The sequence below is a fragment of the Cheilinus undulatus genome, linkage group 9, assembly GCF_018320785.1.
Source record: "Cheilinus undulatus linkage group 9, ASM1832078v1, whole genome shotgun sequence".
Classification (NCBI taxonomy): Eukaryota; Metazoa; Chordata; class Actinopteri; order Labriformes; family Labridae; genus Cheilinus; species Cheilinus undulatus.
Window position 1 is genome coordinate 51,865,442 of NC_054873.1, and position 24,185 is coordinate 51,889,626.

General features: G+C 42.0%; 1 protein-coding gene across 1 annotated transcript in view; it reads left to right on the plus strand.

The window, feature by feature from the left end:
• The window catches only part of lrp5 (low density lipoprotein receptor-related protein 5), an 82,764-nt gene that overhangs the window by 35,155 nt on the left and 23,424 nt on the right, over window positions 1-24,185 (plus strand). Inside the window, exons 8-11 of the mRNA XM_041796303.1 lie at window positions 1,915-2,003; window positions 2,085-2,303; window positions 2,437-2,525; window positions 3,363-3,534. Coding sequence (XP_041652237.1) covers window positions 1,915-2,003; window positions 2,085-2,303; window positions 2,437-2,525; window positions 3,363-3,534 — 569 coding nt within the window. The remainder of the gene's footprint in view (window positions 1-1,914; window positions 2,004-2,084; window positions 2,304-2,436; window positions 2,526-3,362; window positions 3,535-24,185) is intronic.

The window sequence follows — 24,185 nt, forward strand, 5'->3', positions numbered from 1 at the left end:
GATGGAGGATGGATGGATGGATAAATGGATGGATGGATGGATGGATAAATGGATGAGTGGATGGATGGATGGATGGAGGATGGATGGATAAATGGATGAGTGGATGGATGGATGGAGGATGGATGGATAAAAGGATGGAGGATGGATGGATAAATGGATGAGTGGATGGATGGATGGATGGAGGATGGATGGATAAATGGATGGATGATGGATGGATGGATAAATGGATAAATGGATGGATGGATGGATGGATAAATTGATGGATGGATGGATGGATGGATGGATTAGTGGATGGATGGATGGAGGATGGATGGATGATGGATGGATGATGGATGGATGGATAAATGGATGGATGGATGGATGGATGGAGGATGGATGGATAAATGGATGGATGATGGATGGATGGATAAATGGATAAATGGATGGATGGATGGATGGATAAATTGATGGATGGATGGATGGATGGATAAATTGATGGATGGATGGATGGATGGATGGATTAGTGGATGGATGGATGGAGGATGGATGGATGATGGATGGATGATGGATGGATGGATAAATGGATGGATGGATGGATGGAGGATGGATAAATGGATAAATGGATGAGTGGATGGATGGATGGATGGATGGATGGAGGATGGATGGATAAAAGGATGGAGGATGGATGATAAATGGATGAGTGGATGGATGGATGGATGGAGGATGGATGGATAAATGGATGGATGATGCATGGATGGATAAATGGATAAATGGATGGATGGATGGATGGATAAATTGATGGATGGATGGATAGATGGATAAATTGATGATGGATGGATGGATGGATGGATAAATAGATGGATGGATAAACGAATGGATGGATGGATGGATAAATGGATGAGTGGATGGATAAATGGATGAGTGGATGGATGGATGGATAAATGGATGGATGGATGGATAAATGGATGAGTAGATGGATGGATGGATGGATGGAGGATGGATGGATAAATGGATGGATGATGGATGGATGATGGATGGATGGATAAATGGATAAATGGATGGATGGATGGATGGATAAATTGATGGATGATGGATGGATGGATGGAGGATGGATGGATAAATGGATGGATGATGGATGGATGGATAAATGGATGGATGGATGGATAAATGGATGAGTGGATGGATGGATGGATGGATGGAGGATGGATGGATAAATGGATGGATGATGGATGGATGATGGATGGATGGATAAATGGATAAATGGATGGATGGATGGATGGATAAATTGATGGATGATGGATGGATGGATGGATGGATGGATGGATAAATGGATGGATGGATGGATGGATGGAGGATGGATAGATAAATGGATGGATGGATGGATGGATGGAGGATGGATGGATAAATGGATGGATGATGGATGGATGATGGATGGATGGATAAATGGATAAATGGATGGATGATGGATGGATGGATGGATGGATGGATAAATAGATGGATGGATGGATGGATGGAGGATGGATGGATGGATAAATAGATGGATGGATGGATGGATGGATAAATGGATGGATAAATTGATGGATGGATGGATGGATGGATAAATGGATGGATAAATAGATGGATGGATGGATGGATGGATAAATGGATGGATAAATTGATGGATGGATGGATGGATAAATGGATGGATAAATTGATGGATGATGGATGGATGGATAAATGGATGGATGGATGGATAAATTGATGGATAAATAGATGGATGGATGGATGATGGAGGGATGTGTCATTATTTCCCAGTAAAACTAAAGGATTCCCCTTTCCTTAATGTCCTCAGCTTGTTTCAGTCATAGCAGTAAAGGTGACAGTCATCAGCGTACAGTCAGATCCTGGTTTAGCACCACTGTTAATAACTGCTGATTATTCTTCTGGTTCCTGCAGGAGCGGAGCAGGTTCTGCTGCTGGCTCGACGGACCGACCTGAGGAGGATCTCCCTGGACCTTCCAGACTTCACAGACATTGTCCTTCAGGTGAACGCCGACACAACCACACACCTATGGAAGTCTGAAGGCCCCGCCTTGTGTCAGTCTAACGGTCGTCTGTCTGTACAGGTCGATGACATTCGCCACGCAATAGCTATAGACTACGACCCTGTTGAGGGTTACGTCTACTGGACAGACGATGAGGTTCGAGCCATCAGGAGATCCCGCATCGATGGCAGCAATGCCATGATGCTGGTTACCACGGAGATCAACCACCCAGACGGGATAGCTGTGGACTGGGTGGCCAGGAACCTGTACTGGACTGACACAGGAACTGACCGCATAGAGGTGCGTGTTGGATGTTCCTGTGCAGCCTGAAGGCCTAACCAGTGTGTCTAACATCAGGCTCAGGTTGAGTCCACTGGTGTAGACAGTTAACTGTGTTCATTTGATGGTTTACCAGCTTCCTCTTGTTTCCCAGGTCACCAGGTTAAACGGAACCTTCAGGAAAATTTTAATTTCAGAGAACTTGGATGAACCCAGAGCCATCGTCCTGGACCCCGTCAATGGGTACGTTTTAGAGTTTTTGGCTATGTAATAAACATAAACACTCCCTCAGCGCCGATCCTAGCAGACCTACTCATCATCTTCATCATCTTCATCATCATCATCATATATTTGATCTAAACCCTCCTTAGTTTGGATAAAAACGCTTGTTCTGTTGTGTTATCCACAAACTGATTTTTAACACAACAACCACTCTAGATATGAGGTTCATTAGGAGGTTTAATGACAGCTGTAGATTTAGAGTAGCAGGGGAATATAAGACCGTGTCATCAGCACAAAGATGGAGATGACAGTAACGTACTGAAGTGATGATTTTATTGATATAAATTCTGACTAACAGTGGTCCAAGGACTGAGCCTTGGGGTACTCCCTTTGTAATCTGGAGAAAAAAAACATAACTTATCTTTTAGGCAGATTTGATTCGTATAGAGAAGATATTAGGACCGCTTTGATTAAGGCCATAGCAAACAAATCATCTAAGGTCTGCGTAACGATGACCTTATAATCATGTTACATGATATTTATGATTTTTATTTTCATGATGACTTTCTGGAGAAAACAGAAAGTCAAGGTAAAATTAGACAGCTACCATTTAGCTGGGGTAGAAGGATGCTTGGTTCATTAGCATCTGATCGACTGTTAGCATGGTAGTCTAATGTAGCTCTAATGTAGCTCTTTTGAATGGATGGTAAAGTATTCTACCTTTCAGGGTCAGCTCCATGTAGAAGTAAGGCTACCCTGAATTATGCATCCGGACCTGTTTGGAGCTTTTCCTGTCATAGAGGTCGCTAAGCCTGACTAAGCTGTGAGTTATCAGACTCCTCCCACTCTGTCCCTCAGCTTCATGTACTGGACCGACTGGGGCGAGCATCCAAAGATCGAGCGGGCCAACCTGGACGGGATGGACCGGCTGGTTTTGCTAAACACTTCTCTGGGCTGGCCAAACGGACTCGCCATTGATCACACGGCGGGAAAACTGTACTGGGGGGACGCAAAGACGGACAAGATAGAGGTAGGAACAACAGCTCTGATTCTAACAACAGCCCATCCATCATCTCTGTGGCCAATCAGCTAAGAGGCTAGCTGTGCCTCTTTAACAGCTTTTCTCCCCCAGGTTGTCCATTTACTAATGAGACAATAAATATAGCAGGGTACTGGTACGATTGGAATGACAACTGGGGACCAAGACGGGCCTGCATGCAAAGGGCAAGGATGGAATGTTTTATAAGCTTTGATGACATCATCTTCAGGGGCCAGGATGGAGAGTTTTATAAGCTTTGATGACATCATCTTCAGGGGCTAGGATGGAATGTTTCATAAGCTTTGATGACATCATCTTCAGGGGCAAGGATGGAATGTTTTATAAGCACTGATGACATCATCATCGGGCTAGGGTGGAATGTTTCATAAGCATTGATGACATCATCTTCAGGGGCAAAGGTGGAATGTTTTATAAACTTTGATGACATCATCTTTAGGAGCAAGGATGGATTGTTTTATAAGCTTTGATGACATCATCTTCAGGGGCAAGGGTGGAATGTTTTATAAACTTTGATGACATCATCTTTAGGAGCAAGGATGGAATGTTTTATAAGCTTTGATGACATCATCTTCAGGGGCAAGGGTGGAATGTTTCATAAGCTTTGATGACATCATCTTAAGGGGCAAGGATGGAATGTTTTATTAGCTTTGATGACATCATCATTGGGCTAGGATGGAATGTTTTATAAGCTTTGATGACATCATCTTCAGGGGCAAGGGTGGAATGTTTTATAAGCTGTGATGACATCACATTTCTAAAGCCTTTTATAGACTTGAAAGGATGGCATCATCTTAAGCAGAGGCTGGAATATTGGTGAAGCTGGGAATATTTCCCTCCATAGTTGCTATAGTTGTAGGCCATAGTTGATAACATCCCAGAAGTCCTTTATCTTGAAGAGGAGATCCAGCCCAGTCTCCTAACCATGCAGACGAGATGCTCCACTGTTCAGCTCACTCAGCCTGCTCTTTGTTTCCAATGCAGACACAGTCACATGACCATTGTTTCCAATGCAGACACAGTCACATGACCATTGTTTCCAATGCAGACGCAGTCACATGACCGTTGTTTCCAATGCAGACACAGTCACATGACCATTGTTTCCAATGCAGACACAGTCACATGACCATTGTTTCCAATGCAGACACAGTCACATGACCATTGTTTCCAATGCAGATGCAGTCACATGACCGTTGTTTCCAATGCAGACACAGTCACATGACCATTGTTTCCAATGCAGACACAGTCACATGACCATTGTTTCCAATGCAGACACAGTCACATGACCATTGTTTCCAATGCAGACACAGTCACATGACCATTGTTTCCAATGCAGACACAGTCACATGACCATTGTTTTCAATGCAGACGCAGTCACATGACCATTGTTTCCAATGCAGACACAGTCACATGACCGTTGTTTTCAATGCAGACGCAGTCACATGACCATTGTTTCCAATGCAGACGCAGTCACATGACCATTGTTTCCAATGCAGACGCAGTCACATGACCATTGTTTCCAATGCAGACACAGTCACATGACCGTTGTTTTCAATGCAGACGCAGTCACATGACCATTGTTTCCAATGCAGACGCAGTCACATGACCATTGTTTCCAATGCAGACACAGTCACATGACCGTTGTTTTCAATGCAGACGCAGTCACATGACCATTGTTTCCAATGCAGACGCAGTCACATGACCATTGTTTCCAATGCAGACACAGTCACATGACCGTTGTTTTCAATGCAGACGCAGTCACATGACCATTGTTTCCAATGCAGACACAGTCACATGACCATTGTTTCCAATGCAGACGCAGTCACATGACCATTGTTTCCAATGCAGACACAGTCACATGACCATTGTTTCCAATGCAGACACAGTCACATGACCATTGTTTCCAATGCAGACACAGTCACATGACCATTGTTTCCAATGCAGACACAGTCACATGACCATTGTTTCCAATGCAGACACAGTCACATGACCATTGTTTTCAATGCAGACGCAGTCACATGACCGTTGTTTCCAATGCAGACGCAGTCACATGACCGTTGTTTTCAATGCAGACGCAGTCACATGACCATTGTTTCCAATGCAGACGCAGTCACATGACCATTGTTTCCAATGCAGACGCAGTCACATGACCATTGTTTCCAATGCAGACGCAGTCACATGACCATTGTTTCCAATGCAGACACAGTCACATGACCGTTGTTTTCAATGCAGACGCAGTCACATGACCATTGTTTCCAATGCAGACGCAGTCACATGACCATTGTTTCCAATGCAGACACAGTCACATGACCATTGTTTCCAATGCAGACACAGTCACATGACCATTGTTTCCAATGCAGACACAGTCACATGACCATTGTTTCCAATGCAGACACAGTCACATGACCATTGTTTCCAATGCAGACACAGTCACATGACCATTGTTTTCAATGCAGACGCAGTCACATGACCATTGTTTCCAATGCAGACACAGTCACATGACCATTGTTTCCAATGCAGACACAGTCACATGACCGTTGTTTTCAATGCAGACGCAGTCACATGACCATTGTTTCCAATGCAGACGCAGTCACATGACCATTGTTTCCAATGCAGACGCAGTCACATGACCGTTGTTTCCAATGCAGACACAGTCACATGACCATTGTTTCCAATGCAGACGCAGTCACATGACCATTGTTTCCAATGCAGACGCAGTCACATGACCGTTGTTTCCAATGCAGACACAGTCACATGACCATTGTTTCCAATGCAGACACAGTCACATGACCATTGTTTCCAATGCAGACACAGTCACATGACCATTGTTTCCAATGCAGACACAGTCACATGACCATTGTTTCCAATGCAGACACAGTCACATGACCATTGTTTTCAATGCAGACGCAGTCACATGACCATTGTTTCCAATGCAGACACAGTCACATGACCATTGTTTCCAATGCAGACACAGTCACATGACCGTTGTTTTCAATGCAGACGCAGTCACATGACCATTGTTTCCAATGCAGACGCAGTCACATGACCATTGTTTCCAATGCAGACACAGTCACATGACCGTTGTTTTCAATGCAGACGCAGTCACATGACCATTGTTTCCAATGCAGACGCAGTCACATGACCATTGTTTCCAATGCAGACACAGTCACATGACCGTTGTTTTCAATGCAGATGCAGTCACATGACCATTGTTTCCAATGCAGACACAGTCACATGACCATTGTTTCCAATGCAGACACAGTCACATGACCATTGTTTCCAATGCAGACACAGTCACATGACCATTGTTTCCAATGCAGACACAGTCACATGACCATTGTTTCCAATGCAGACACAGTCACATGACCATTGTTTCCAATGCAGACACAGTCACATGACCATTGTTTCCAATGCAGACACAGTCACATGACCATTGTTTCCAATGCAGACACAGTCACATGACCATTGTTTTCAATGCAGACGCAGTCACATGACCGTTGTTTCCAATGCAGACGCAGTCACATGACCGTTGTTTTCAATGCAGACGCAGTCACATGACCATTGTTTCCAATGCAGACGCAGTCACATGACCATTGTTTCCAATGCAGACGCAGTCACATGACCATTGTTTCCAATGCAGACACAGTCACATGACCGTTGTTTTCAATGCAGACGCAGTCACATGACCATTGTTTCCAATGCAGACGCAGTCACATGACCGTTGTTTCCAATGCAGACACAGTCACATGACCATTGTTTCCAATGCAGACGCAGTCACATGACCATTGTTTCCAATGCAGACACAGTCACATGACCATTGTTTCCAATGCAGACACAGTCACATGACCATTGTTTTCAATGCAGACGCAGTCACATGACCGTTGTTTCCAATGCAGACGCAGTCACATGACCGTTGTTTTCAATGCAGACGCAGTCACATGACCATTGTTTCCAATGCAGACGCAGTCACATGACCATTGTTTCCAATGCAGACGCAGTCACATGACCGTTGTTTCCAATGCAGACGCAGTCACATGACCGTTGTTTTCAATGCAGACGCAGTCACATGACCGTTGTTTCCAATGCAGACGCAGTCACATGACCGTTGTTTCCAATGCAGACGCAGTCACATGACCATTGTTTCCAATGCAGACGCAGTCACATGACCATTGTTTCCAATGCAGACACAGTCACATGACCGTTGTTTCCAATGCAGACGCAGTCACATGACCGTTGTTTCCAATGCAGACGCAGTCACATGACCATTGTTTCCAATGCAGACACAGTCACATGACCATTGTTTTTAATGCAGACGCAGTCACATGACCGTTGTTTTCAATGCAGACGCAGTCACATGACCATTGTTTTCAATGCAGACGCAGTCACATGACCATTGTTTCCAATGCAGACGCAGTCACATGACCATTGTTTCCAATGCAGACGAAGTCAGAGGGCACCATCACCAGCATCACTCACTAACATTCATCCTTTTCTCTTGGACAACACAATGTTAAAATTCCACAAAAGTTGGGTCACTTTGTCAGAAGTCCGTGATTGTCAAATCTCACAAAGCCATAATTGATTCAGGACAGAACATAAACAACAGATCAGATGTTGAAACTGAGATGAAAAATACTCGCTCATTTTGAATTTGATGGCAGCAACACATCCTAGAAACGTACAGACGGGTCCATGTTTACCTGTGTGTAGCATGCGCTCTGATTCAGGATGCTCCAGGATTGTGTTGATTGTGGACAACTTAGTTTTTCTGGTAGAAAAAGGTGGCTATTTTAAGATCCTCTACTGGAGCAGGGTTTTCATCTGGAGTAGCTTGTAGTTCATCTAACTTAGAGATTTCTGATGAAATCTACTCTGGAGGAAATAAACCCTGGTTTTACCTCCACAGAGTGTTGAGCTCTGTGGAGATGGAAGTGCTTTCTATCTCTGTATCAGTGAAAATCTGACTGAGACCGTTGTTATTCTAAAGCTTCAGTGCTTTTTTATACCATTGACCATCAAATAACAGGTTTCATCCTGTAGGAGAGCTTCAGGGAGTGTAAAATTCTGTTTTATCTGAATGAGTCTCCACAGTTCCACCGTCGCTCTCTGAGGCTGCTGAATGAGTCGAACTTGTCGAGTCTTTCTGGAGGAGGTCTGCAGAGGAAACCGAGTGAATCAGGGCGGGGGGGCTTTTGTTGTTGTGTTTGCCCTTCCCCCCCTCATCCAGACTTCTGTTCCTTCTTTAAAGCAGGTGTTTCTCTCTGACTGCGTCCATATCCACCCTCACATCTCTCTTCAAACCCATCTGCTATCATTTATTCCACTTTTTCTCTCATTTCTTCTCCTTTGCATGTGTTGCCGCTTAGAGTTGCTCTGTGATTGGTTGTCGTCGCTGTGATTTGGTTGCTCGGTTGTCGTTTTGGCGTCTGGAGAAAATCGCACAAGTTCACTCCAGTTAACATATTTTCATCGCGGCCGAGAGAGGAAGAGAGAGGAGAAGAACAAAAGAGGGAATGCCTGAGCTTTCTGGCTGAATGCTTACCAATTGAAAAAAGGTGGCTGCTCTCCCCCGTCTCCCCCCTCCTCCCCCCGTCAGGGTGAAAGGACCCACCTCAAAGGGCTTTTTCACGTTTCAGCCTTGTTTTTATCCTGCTGAAAAGAAGCTGCTGCTGGGTGTGAAGACATTTCCATTGTGTGTCTGCCTGCCTCTCGCCTGTGTAGTAGTAGTCTGTTTGAGACTGTGTCTATTACACACACACCAAGGCTTCAGCTAAGATTTAGAGACATTTACTACAGTTTCAACAAGGAAATCCCTCCAAAAATCTCTACATTTCAACGTCACACCATCCTGATCACAGAGAAAGAAGAACCTTTCATCAAACATTAGAGAAACATTTACTTCTATAGGAGATATTTAAAAAATATATATTTATAATTTACTAAAAGTATTATTAAAACATCAAAAAAATGGGATATTTACAGCAAATATAGACTGATATTTACAGCTGATATAGACTGATATTTACAGCTGATATAGACTGATATTTATGGCTGATACAGACTGATATTTACAGCTGATATAGACTGATATTTACAGCTGATATAGACTGATATTTACAGCTGATATAGACTGATATTTACAGCTGATATAGACTGATATTTATGGCTGATACAGACTGATATTTACAGCAAATATAGACTGATCTTTACAGCTGATACAGACTGATATTTATGGCTGATATAGACTGATATTTACAGCAAATATAGACTGATCTTTACAGCTGATACAGACTGATCTTTACAGCTGATATAGACTGATATTTACAGCTGATATAGACTGATATTTACAGCAAATATAGACTGATCTTTACAGCTGATACAGACTGATCTTTACAGCTGATATAGACTGATATTTACAGCTGATACAGACTGATATTTACAGCTGATATAGACTGATATTTACAGCTGATATAGACTGATATTTACAGCTGATATAGACTGATATTTACAGCTGATATAGACTGATATTTACAGCTGATATAGACTGATATTTACAGCTGATATAGACTGATATTTACAGCTGATACAGACTGATATTTACAGCTGATATAGACTGATATTTACAGCAAATATAGACTGATATTTACAGATGATACAGACTGATATTTACAGCTGATATAGACTGATATTTACAGCTGATATAGACTGATATTTACAGCTGATATAGACTGATATTTACAGCAAATATAGACTGATATTTACAGCTGATACAGACTGATATTTACAGCTGATATAGACTGATATTTACAGCTGATATAGACTGATATTTACAGCTGATATAGACTGATATTTACAGCTGATATAGACTGATATTTACAGCTGATGTAGACTGATATTTACAGCTGATATAGACTGATATTTACAGCTGATACAGACTGATATTTACAGCTGATATAGACTGATATTTACAGCTGATGTAGACTGATATTTACAGCTGATATAGACTGATATTTACAGCTGATACAGACTGATATTTACAGCTGATATAGACTGATCTTTACAGCTGATACAGACTGATCTTTACAGCTGATGTAGACTGATATTTACAGCTGATACAGACTGATCTTTACAGCTGATATAGACTGATATTTACAGCTGATACAGACTGATCTTTACAGCTGATATAGACTGATATTTACAGCTGATACAGACTGATCTTTACAGCTGATATAGACTGATATTTACAGCTGATATAGACTGATATTTACAGCTGATATAGACTGATATTTACAGCTGATATAGACTGATATTTACAGCTGATATAGACTGATATTTACAGCTGATATAGACTGATCTTTACAGATGATATAGACTGATATTTACAGCTGATATAGACTGATATTTACAGCTGATATAGACTGATCTTTACAGATGATATACACTGATATTTACAGCTGATACAGACTGATATTTACAGCTGATACAGACTGATCTTTACAGCTGATACAGACTGATCTTTACAGCTGATACAGACTGATATTTACACCTCATTTTTGGTCATTCCTTGTATTTTATGTTTTTGGACAGTAGGTACATGTCAGAGAGCTGTGAGCTGCATGGCGCCCTCGAGTTTACCTTCAATAAAAGAGAGAAAACAGAGAGAATGATAAATGACTGAGGGCTGAAGACTTTGACCAGGAGGGAGTGAGTAAAGCTGGCTTTTAAAGCAAAGGTAACGTCTGTGTGCCGTGTGGAATCCCTCACGCTGGAGCAGCGGTGTGAAGGCTTTGTTTGGTTCAGTGTAAAGACACAAAGACGTTGTAACGCTGGGCTCTCTCTCTCTCTCTTTCTCTCTCTGTTGCTGTTTTCGAGTATTTTTAAAGAAATCTGACTCCCCCTTCGCTGCCTCCCGCCCCTCCCCCTCCTCTGTGTAAGAAAGCCCTGTGAAGTTACCGCCGGGCAGCCTCCTTTTCAAACAGAGAGCGTAAGAGAGCGAGTTCACTGCTTTGACTGATGTGCTGCTTTCTCTGCACACTCCCACAGAACGGCTGCTTTGTTGTGATTATGCAGATTGACTCTGCGCAGCGGCATTCACTCACACCGTGGAGCCATATGGTAACACTTTGTGAGTGGGAGTGGGGAGGTGTCTGCTGGAATTTCCCCTCTTACTGCCTGCACCTTGTGTGGATAGTCTCCCTACCTGAAGTGACTCTAACGTGAAGTCTGTACAGTACGTGGAACCTCAGCTGCTCTCAGGAACAAAGGTGTGTGTAAGGCTGTTAGAAATCAGCTGATTTCATCTTAGTCTGTGATACTCAACTATCTTCCCTAGTGCCAGTCTGCTCCAGAACTCTCTGATTCTAGCAGCAGACATCCTCTCTGCTGATTTAATAGCACACAGTCCAATGGCAGAGAAACCAAACAACAGACACAGAGACAGGAAGTGATGAACCACACCAGACCAAACCTGATAGGATGCAGTCAGAGCAGGTTGGATGTGATATCATACGTTACAGCGGGGAACAACAGTGCAACAGATAGGAGTGGGATGTGTTACAATACTTCACAGGAAGATAGATGGGTTCTAGAAAGATCCCACGCAACGTGAGGGGATGCTGTATAACATGATATGATATTAGCTTATTACCTCCGCCATGGAAGTCATGTGATCGGGTGGGTTTGTTTGTTTGTTTGTTTTTTTTTGCAACATAACTCAAAAAGTTGTGGACAGATTTTGATGAAATTTTCAGGAAATGTCAGGAATGGCATAAGGAAGAACTGATTAGATTTTGGGACTGATCCGGATCACTGTCTGGATCCAAGAATTTTTTTAAGGATTCTGTACTATTGGAAGATACGGCTGATGGCGGAGGTCTGCGCTGTTACCACTTTACACCAGGAGATGGCAGACATGAGTAACTTCAATCCCAGTAGCATTTCTGGGTGTGTTTCTATTCAAAGTTTTGGAGTTTATAGAGTTTGAAAGACGCACCCCTGGTTGAGGAGACGAGTCAGACCGTAACAGAGAGAAAGACAGCGAATTGTGGCGAGAATGCTCACAATGCTGGGAGGAATAGAGGAATATTCACCCTCTGCCATGACTTCCAGTTATCCAGTGAGACCATGGGTGCATCTGTTGACTACCCGTAGCCAATAGGGTTAGGGTTACCCCGAACCCCTAAGCCACTGCTTTGCCTCACCGTGTTTCCACCCTACCGGGGAGGGAGTAATCGGCAAATGCCGTGGTGGGGGGCACATGGGGACGGATCCAGGGATTGTTTTAAAGAATTCTTCACTATTGGGAGGTAGGACTAATGGCAGAGGTCTGCACTCTCCGAGTGCTTTTCTAGTATTAAAGATACGATACGATGTGGGGCGCAGGTGGTCTAGTGGTTTAAGGCACGCCACATGTATGTGGTCAATACGGGTTTGAAACCAGCCTTGGTACTTTCCCACATGTCTCAGCTCTAGGACCGGGCAGTTAATCACAAATTAGATTAAATCACAATATGGCCTGCTGCAATTTACAAATTGCACAACTTGCAAGATTTCTTTAACTTGAAATGTGTCAAAACACCAGTTTAATTAATCCATCTTTTGCAGCTGCAGAGATTTTTTGCACATTATGCAAACATTCAAGTGTCAAATTTTTATAATGGTTTACAGAAATCCTCCTTGTCCTAAACTTTAGTCTTGGACTCTGCTGCAAACACCCAGCTCTCTCCACAGTCATCACTCAGAGCTTTACTGACAGCCTCAGACCCATGAGTGGCACATATGAACGAAAACATACCAGGGAACAGAGAAACAGCTGAAAGTCCATGGACGACACCCTGAATCACAGCAGGAAGAGATCAATGTGAGCGGTGGAGCTGCTGGTGGAAGGCTGAGTGTGTGAATGGGGGAATTAGCCGCTAGCTAAGAGGCTAGCAGGGCCCGTTTAACACTAGAACTGCTAATGGGTCAAATTTACCCAAGGCTGTTCTTTATTCACATCTTTGTTGATGTGTATACAGTTTTAAAGACTGTCTGTCTTTGACTTTACTAAAAGCTTGTTAAATAGCACCTGGTGTCATAAAAATAAATCTTTGCATATACCTAAATTTTGGTCATGGTCATTTATATCTAGAACCACCATGCAGGTCAAATTTACCCCATAAGAAAGTCTGATTTTTATCACTGTTTTATTTCATAAATAGATGCTGCGATGGAAATACCTCCTCTCTACTGCAGCAATGCCTAATCAATAATCACAGATCAACCTTCAACATGGAGACAACAGGGAAAAAGAATTCACCATTGATAAATGACAAAAGGTAATCTCAGTGTTTTTAGTGAAGAAGAATACAGTGATAAGGAAGTTTCAGGATTAGCAATCAGTAAAAAGATGATTCTACGTGACAGATCATCTTCCAGCAGTGATCTAGTTTTCTATCTGTGCTTAATGAGCTGTTCAATGTCAGTGGTTAACTAACTACAGAGCTCCAGATATGACATGGTCAAAAAAAAATTAAACTGTGGCCACAATATAGTATTTCATTGCCACAATTTAGTATTTTGTGGCCACGATTTAGTATTTTCGAGGCCACAATTTTGTATTTTGTGGCCACAAGTTGGTATTTTTTGGCCACGAGTTAGTATTTAATGTCCACAATTTAGTATTTTGTGGCCACAATTTAGTATTTTATGGCCACAAGTTAATATTTTGTGGCCAGAAATTAGTATCTCATTGCCACGAATTAGTATTTTGTGGCCACAATTTAGTATTTCATTGCCACAATTTAGTATTTTCGAGGCCACAATTTAGTATTTTGTGGCCACGATTTAGTATTTTCGAGGCCACAATTTTGTATTTTGTGGCCACAAGTTGGTATTTTTTGGCCACGAGTTAGTATTTAATGTCCACAATTTAGTATTTTGTGGCCACAAATTAGTATTTCTTGGCCACGAGTTAGTATGTTGTGGCCACAATTTATTATTTTATGGCCACAATTTAGTATTTTGTGGCCACGATTTAGTATTTTCGAGGCCACAATTTTGTATTTTGTGGCCACAAGTTGGTATTTTTTGGCCACGAGTTAGTATTTCATGGCCACAATTTAGTATTTAATGTCCACAATTTAGTATTTTGTGGCCACAAATTAGTATTTCTTGGCCACGAGTTAGTATTTTGTGGCCACAATTTATTATTTTATGGCCACAATTTAGTATTTTCGAGGCCACAATTTTGTATTTTGTGGCCACAAGTTGGTATTTTTTGGCCACGAGTTAGTATTTTGTGGCCACAATTTATTATTTTGTGGCCACAATTTATTATTTTATGGCCACAATTTAGTATTTTGTGGCCACAATTTAGTATTTTATGGCCACAAGTTAATATTTTGTGGCCAGAAATTAGTATCTCATTGCCACGAATTAGTATTTTGTGGCCACAATTTAGTATTTCATTGCCACAATTTAGTATTTTCGAGGCCACAATTTTGTATTTTGTGGACACAAGTTGGTATTTTTTGGCCACGAGTTAGTATTTTGTGGCCACAATTTATTATTTTGTGGCCACAATTTATTATTTTATGGCCACAATTTAGTATTTTGTGGCCACAATTTAGTATTTTATGGCCACAAGTTAATATTTTGTGGCCAGAAATTAGTATCTCATTGCCACGAATTAGTATTTTGTGGCCACAATTTAGTATTTCATTGCCACAATTTAGTATTTTCGAGGCCACAATTTTGTATTTTGTGGACACAAGTTGGTATTTTTTGGCCACGAGTTAGTATTTCATGGCCACAATTTAGTATTTAATGTCCACAATTTAGTATTTTGTGGCCACAAATTAGTATTTCTTGGCCACGAGTTAGTATTTTGTGGCCACAATTTATTATTTTGTGGCCACAATTTATTATTTTATGGCCACAATTTAGTATTTTGTGGCCACAATTTAGTATTTTATGGCCACAAGTTAATATTTTGTGGCCAGAAATTAGTATCTCATTGCCACGAATTAGTATTTTGTGGCCACAATTTAGTATTTCATTGCCACAATTTAGTATTTTCGAGGCCACAATTTTGTATTTTGTGGACACAAGTTGGTATTTTTTGGCCACGAGTTAGTATTTCATGGCCACAATTTAGTATTTAATGTCCACAATTCAGTATTTGATGGCCACGAGTTAGTATTTCGTGGCCACAATTTAGTATTTCTTGGCCACGGATTAGTATTTTGTGCACACGTTTTAGCTTTTCTGTGGCTAAAGTTTGATTTTTTTTTGACTATGTAATGCCTTGGACTCGTAGCCAACAGTCCTTGATCAGTGCTATTCATGAAAGTCAAGGCTCCTTAATGATGGGTACATTTGACCCGTTGGCTGTTTTAGGTATATAGAGATCCACGGCGGCGCTAGTGTTAACAGCTTTTCCCCTCATGTTGTCATCAATGTTCCTGAAAGGACACGCTGATGTACTGTTGAGACGATAGACCTGAGGGGTACTGGTTAGACTGGGATGATGGCACTGGCTAGACTGGAATGATGACTTGGGCCTACACTGGCCTGCATGCAGAAAGCAAGGATGGAATGTTTTACTAGCTTCAATGACATCAGTCTACTAAAGTCTTTAAAGGAGGACATCTTTAAGGGAGACAATGGAATGTTGGTGAAGCTGGGGATGTTGGGGCCTTTTTCCTCCTATTTTGCCAAAGTAGGTCCTAGTCAGCATCCTCTGGAAGACTGAGAGGTCAGAGGTCGTTGACTAAAAAATGTCTAAAACTCCAGGATGAGATAAACACAGAGGAGATGAACAATTGTGGGTCACTAATGAGTCCTGAATGAAAAAGACTTCTCAGTCTCACCAACGTGACAACATTAAATAACATCATCTAAACAGCAGCTCCATCAGGTCTTTGGTGGTCCCATATGGCTCCAGAAAAGCTCCAGACTTTGGTGTCTCCATTGTTCCAGTGCTTGAGCTCAGAAAGCCAAGGACGATGGCAGGCCAGGAGGTGGAGGGTTAACATCTTTACAGGGACTATTTTCATGCTGGAATGTGTCCTGTGTAAATATAGTGGCCACTGTATGACAGGATGAACATGTGACTGACCACACAGGACCCTGGTGAGCCTCTAAACATGGAGGTGAGCTGGAGAGGAGATGAAGACAAGTGCGGGCTCTGAATGGATCAATCAGATAAAAGATTGAACTGGAGTTTTGTCTGCTCGCTGGCCTCTGAGGGGCTCTGTGCCGACCCGGACCTTTATGCCGGTGAGGGCCGTGAAAGATGATTTGAGACGCTTTGAGGGACACTGAGCCGCTCTTTAAACTGCTCTCGGGGCCGATAATGGAGCCGGCAGCCAGCGACAGGAAAACACACGAAGAAGATCCAGCTCTGACAGGCAGCAGCACACTGAGAGTTCTGTTCGGTGCTCCCAGCTCGCCGTTTGATGAAGCTGAGAGCGAGAGAAACCAGGCCCAAATCCAGTCCGCTCCAACGCTGCCATGTGGGCTGTTTTTGAAGTTTTCATGATCCTGATTCCAGGAATTTTAATATAAAGGCTCCTATCTCAGACCTGGCTCCAAGTTGCTATTTTCTGCCTAATGAAGATGTTGATTTATGCCCAGCGCCTGAGCCGATTAAAGTGCAAATCTACAAGCACCTATCTGAGCATCCCGGCTGTGTTGGCCTTAAAAACAGGGACGAACCATGAGAACCAGGGAGCAAATGGGTCAGAGACAAAGTATTGGTGCAACACCACCAAGCAGTCCAGTTCTGTTCAGTTAACCCTGATCCTCCAAGATGTACCTGGTTTTTAGTTTAAAAAAAGCTGAACCCCATAAAGGTCTGGTGGTCCAGACTAAAAAACCCAACTTATTTATAGACTGATATTTACAGCTGATATAGACTGATATTTACAGCTGATATAGACTGATATTTACAGCTGATATAAACTGATATTTACACATGATATAGTCTGATATTTACGGCTGATATAGACTGATATTTACAGCTGATATACTCTGATATTTATAGCTGATATAGTCTGATATTTACACATGATATAGACTGATATTTAGAGCTGATACAGACTGATATTTACAGCTGATCCAGACTGATATTTACAGCTGATACAGACTGATATTGACAGCTGATATAGACTGATATTTACAGCTGATATAGACATATATTTACACCAGATATACTCTGATATTGACAGCTGATATAGACTGATATTTACAGCTGATATACTCTGATATTAACAGCTGATATAGTCTGATATTTACAGCTGATATAGACTGATATTTACACATGATATAGTCTGATATTTAGAGCTGATATAGACTGATATTTACAGCTGATATTGACTGATATTTAGAGCTGATACAGACTGATATTTACAGCTGATCCAGACTGATATTTACAGCTGATACAGACTGATATTGACAGCTGATATAGACTGATATTTACAGCTGATATAGACATATATTTACACCAGATATACTCTGATATTGACAGCTGATATAGACTGATATTTACAGCTGATATACTCTGATATTTACAGCTGATATAGACTGATATTTACAGCTGATATACTCTGATATTTACAGCTGATATAGACTGATATTTACAGCTGATATACTCTGATATTTACAGCTGATATAGACTGATATTTAGAGCTGATATAGTCTGATATTTACAGCTGATGTAGACTGATATTTACAGCTGATATACTCTGAGATTTACAGCTGATATAGACTGATATTTACAGCTGATATACTCTGATATTTACAGCTGATGTAGACTGATATTTACAGCTGATATAGACATATATATTAACAGCTGATACAGACTGATATTTACAGCTGATATAGACTGATATTTACAGCTGATATACTCTGATATTTACAGCTGATGTAGACTGATATTTACATATGGTATACTCTGATATTTACAGCTGATACAGACTGATATTTACAGCTGATATAGACATATATTTACAGCTGATACAGACTGATATTTACAGCTGATCTACTCTTATATTGACAGCTGATATAGACTGATATTTAGAGCTGATATAGACTGATATTTACAGCTGATTGGCCTGATATTTACAGCTGATCCAGACTGATATTTACAGCTGATCTACTCTTATATTGACAGCTGATATAGACTGATATTTACTGCTGATGTAGACTGATATTTACAGCTGATATAGTCTGATATTTACAGCTGATATAGACTGATATTTACAGCTGATCTACTCTTATATTGACAGCTGATATAGACTGATATTTACAGATGATCCAGACTGATATTTACAGCTGATATAGACTGATATTTACAGCTGATTGGACTGATATTTACAGATGATCCAGACTGATATTTACAGCTGATATAGACTGATATTTACAGCTGATTGGACTGATATTTACAGATGATCCAGACTGATATTTACAGCTTATATAGACTGATATTCACAGCTGATGTAGACTGATATTTAAAGCTGATATAAACTGATATGTACAGCTGATATAGACTTTTTACAGATGATATAGACTGATATTTACAGCTGATTCTCCGTGAATATTCAGCTTTCTAGTGCTCTTTGTTGTTGATGGTACATGTCTCCAGAGTTTATTGATAAATGCATCCATCTGATTGTGATACTTTATAGTAAATCAGAAACTGTTCTCATTGTTGGCTGGCCATTTTCGTGGTTGTATTGCTGCAGAGGCTTCTCTCGTGTCTGTGCTGCATGAGCTCCTCCTTCCCTCCGTCCACACTTCCACAGAGTGACAGCAGCCGTATGTCTCATTTCCTGTGGGAGCTCAGCCTTTGGCACCAGGGCAGCGTGTGTGTTTGTGAGTAAAGCTTGATCTCATGTATCTCATTAGAACGGTTATATTGTGGTCTGATGTGAGCAGTGTTGTGGTGAGCAGGCAGAAGCCGCTCTGAACCCACAGCTGTGGGTGTTTCTGTTTCCCTGTGGAGGAAACAACAGACCGTCAGCTCAGCTTCTGCTGGATCCAGACTGGAAACAACCATCAGCTGATTTCATGTGGAAATATTCAACAGGCTAATAGCAGGGCCTCAGCAGGACATCCCTGTTGACACTAGGTGGTGCAGTGCTGTCATAACATGTGAATGTGTTCAGGTCTTGGTCCAACAAGACCTGAACACATGACATCATCAAAGGCAGAGGATGGAATGTCAGACGAACCCGGGATGTTTGGATTTTCCCTCCATTTTTGCCTGATATGAGGTCGTAGTTGATCATTTTGAGAAAGTGGTGGAGTTCCACTCACTTATTCAAAAGTTTCTGACAGAGGACAGTGGACGTGAGGGTTCTATCTGTGTCCTTATAATCCAGACTGGTCCTAAATGAAGACCCGTCGGGGGGCCAAAGGACCGGCTCTTACTGAGCTGAGCTCAGTGATCCAGATCTTTACAAAGAGACGGATGTCCCATCAAAACGAGTGAGACTGGATGGACATCAGAGAGTGAACAAAAGAGAGACCAGGATGTACTGGGACTACCTGGACTGAACTAAACCGGACTGGTAGGTGGAGACAATATGGATTGTAGGATCCCGGTATGAGGCCAGGTCAGGTCTATCCTGGTCGATCCAAAGTCTGGGGCTGCGGCTTCCTCCTGACTCCGCTGGGGCGTTTATCAGTCGGCAGATCCGTGGACTGTCCTGAGATGGTCTGACTTCTGCCGGCGTGTCCGATCAGACTTTTGTCACTTTTGTCTTTTCTGTCTTTTTGTCCTTTTTTTCTCTTACGTGTCCATCAAGAAATGAGACGTTCTCACACCCGAAACGGAGAAAGACGGGGGTAAAAATCACGCTCCCAGTGCATAATTCTTGTAGAAAAAGGCAGCGTAGAGAAAGAGGGAGCAGCGGAGGAGGAGAGTCCCTCTGCCATCTTTTCACTGCGATGGCCATGTCTAATTGTGTCACCGTGATAAATGAATAGGTTTTTTGTCCAGGGGTTGGGAACCTCCCTCGGATCAGAGGCCCATCAAAGTGAATGGTTTATTTTTCTGTTTGCTCGCCCCTGCCCTCTGAATGGCCGCCTGAATTAGTATTCACTCAGGAGATAGCCGGATCACGGACGCTACCTTCTCATGCTCCAGGTTGATTTGTTGTGTGGCGTGAGCTGCAGAGGTCAGACTCAGACCTGGTCCAGAAGTGGGGCTGGTTTTTGGAGAGGTTTGGTGAAATCCAGAGTTACTGGAAGCCCTCAGCTCTTACAACATTCGTTCTTTGTTGGGTTTTGTTTTTCATGGACGTAAAGCAGAGCGGAGTAAGAGTTGTGCTTGGCTCTGAAGGCTGAAATCGTCTCTGTGGTCGTTTCCTTCGCTGTCCAGCCCCCAGTGTGTGCGAGTGTGGACAAAGGAGTCAGTGTCTGTTGGCATCCATGCGTTACTGTGACTTTCTCTCCTTTATGTGTCTCTCCTCTCCTCCTTTTCTTCATTAGAACAAACTCAGAGCTCTGTTAGCTCACCAGAATATGTTCATTAAGAGATTATAGCAGCCTTTCTCAACCAGGGAGCCCTGAAGCATCCTGATACATCCTGATACATCATGAAGCATCCTGAAACATCCTGATATATCCTGAAGCATCCTGAAACATCCTGATACATCCTGATACATCCTGAAACATCCTGATACATCCTGAAGGATCCTGAAACATCCTGATGCATCCTGAAGCATCCTGATACATCCTGAAACATCCTGAAACATCCTGATAAATCCTGAAACATCCTGATACATCCTGATACATCATGAAGCATCCTGAAACATCCTGATACATCCTGATACATCCTGAAACATCCTGATACATCCTGAAACATCCTGATACATCATGATACATCATGAAGCATCCTGAAACATCCTGATACATCCTGATACATCCTGACATATCCTGAAGCATCCTGAAACATCCTGATACATCCTGAAGCATCCTGATACATCCTGATACATCCTGAAACATCCTGATACATCATGATACATCATGAAGCATCCTGAAACATCCTGATACATCCTGAAACATCCTGATACATCCTGAAACATCCTGATACATCCTGAAGCATCCTGATACATCCTGATAGATCCTGATACATCAGTAAACATCCTGATACATCCTGATACATCCTGAAACATCCTGAAACATCCTGATATATCCTGAAACATCCTGAAACATCCTGATACATCCTGAAACATCCTGATACATCATGATGCATCCTGAAGCATCCTGAAAAATTCTGATACATCCTGATACATCCTGAAACATCCTGAAACATCCTGAAGTATCCTGAAACATCCTGATACATCCTGAAGCATCCCGAAACATCCTGATACATCCTGAAACATCCTGATACATCCAGAAACATCCTGAAACATCCAGAAACATCCTGAAACATCCTGAAACATCCTGAAACATCCTGAAGTATCCTGAAACATCCTGATACATCCTGAAGCATCCTGAAACATCCTGATACATCCTGAAACATCCTGATACATCCAGAAACATCCTGAAACATCCAGAAACATCCTGAAACATCCTGAAACATCCTGACACATCCTGAAGTATCCTGAAACATCCTGATACATCCTGAAACATCCTGATAAATCCAGAAACATCCTGATACATCCTGAAACATCCTGAAGTATCCTGAAACATCCTGATACATCCTGAAACATTCTGATACATCCAGAAACATCCTGAAACATCCTGACACATCCTGAAGTATCCTGAAACATCTTGATACATCCTGAAGCATCCCGAAACATCCTGATACATCCTGATACATCCTGATACATCCTGAAAATTCCTGATACATCCTGAAGCATCCTGATACATCCTGATACATTCTGAAGCATCCTGAAACATCCTGATGCATCCTGAAAATTCCTGATACATCCTGAAGCATCCTGATACATCCTGATACATTCTGAAGCATCCTGAAACATCCTGATGCATCCTGAAGCATCCTGATACATCCTGATACATCCTGAAACATCCTGATAAATCCTGAAACATCCTGAAACATCCTGATACATCCTGAAGCATCCTGAAACATCCTGAAGCATCCTGAAACATCCTGATGCATCCTGAAGCATCCTGAAACATCCTGATACATCCTGAAGCATCCTGATACATCCTGATACATCCTGAAACATCCTGAAACATCCTGATACATCCTGAAGCATCCTGATACATCCTGATACATTCTGAAGCATCCTGAAACATCCTGGTGCATCCTGAAGCATCCTGATACATCCTGAAACATCCTGATAAATCCTGAAACATCCTGATACATCCTGATACATCCTGAAACATCCTGAAACATCCTGAAACATCCTGATACATCCTGATACATCCTGATACATCCTGATACATTCTGAAGCATCCTGAAACATCCTGGTGCATCCTGAAGCATCCTGATACATCCTGATACATCCTGAAACATCCTGATACATCATGAAGCATCCTGAAACATTCTGATACACCCTGAAACATCCTAATACATCCTGATACATCCTGAAACATCCTGATACATCCTGAAACATCCTGATACATCCTGAAGCATCCTGAAACATCCTGAAGCATCCTGAAACATCCTGATGCATCCTGAAGCATCCTGAAACATCCTGATGCATCCTGAAGCATCCTGATACATCCTGAAACATCCTGAAACATCCTGATACATCCTGAAACATCCTGATACATCCTGATACATTCTGAAGCATCCTGAAACATCCTGATGCATCCTGAAGCATCCTGATACATCCTGATGCATCCTGAAGCATCCTGAAACATCCTGATGCATCCTGAAGCATCCTGATACATCCTGAAACATCCTGAAACATCCTGATACATCCTGAAACATCCTGATACATCCTGATACATTCTGAAGCATCCTGAAACATCCTGATGCATCCTGAAGCATCCTGATACATCCTGATACATCCTGAAACATCCTGATAAATCCTGAAACATCCTGATACATCCTGATACATCCTGAAACATCCTGAAACATCCTGATACATCCTGAAACATCCTGAAACATCCTGAAGCATCCTGAAACATCTGTGGATCATGAGGAAGAGATGGTCCAAGCTGTCTGAGATGCCTGAAATCACCTCCGCATCAGGACCAGGGAATGAAAAAGCTCACACCAGCAGAGTCTGTCAGGCTGTTTACATCCCTCAGAGGCTTTTAAGGTCAAGTGGTGCAGCATCATGCTGTGGGGATGCTTCTCAGCAGCATCATGCTGTGGGGATGCTTCTCAGCAGCATCGTGCTCTGGGGATGCTTCTAGGCAGCATCATGCTGTGGGGATGCTCCTCCGCAGCATCATGCTGTGGGGGTGCTTCTCAGCAGCCAGCCCTGTAGGACTAGTAATTGGGAATTTTGACTACTTTGCCTACTTACTTAGCTTTATGCTAATGGTGACGGGCTGTTGCCCCGACAAAAACACAGAAGCTTTTTGACATAACAGGAAACGCTTTTTTTAAATTTTGCATTATTTTTTTATTTATATATTGCATATGTTTGAGCCAACATTCTTTAGTGGCCCATTTTTACCAATAACTCACCAAATTCTGGGTAGAAACTCTACCC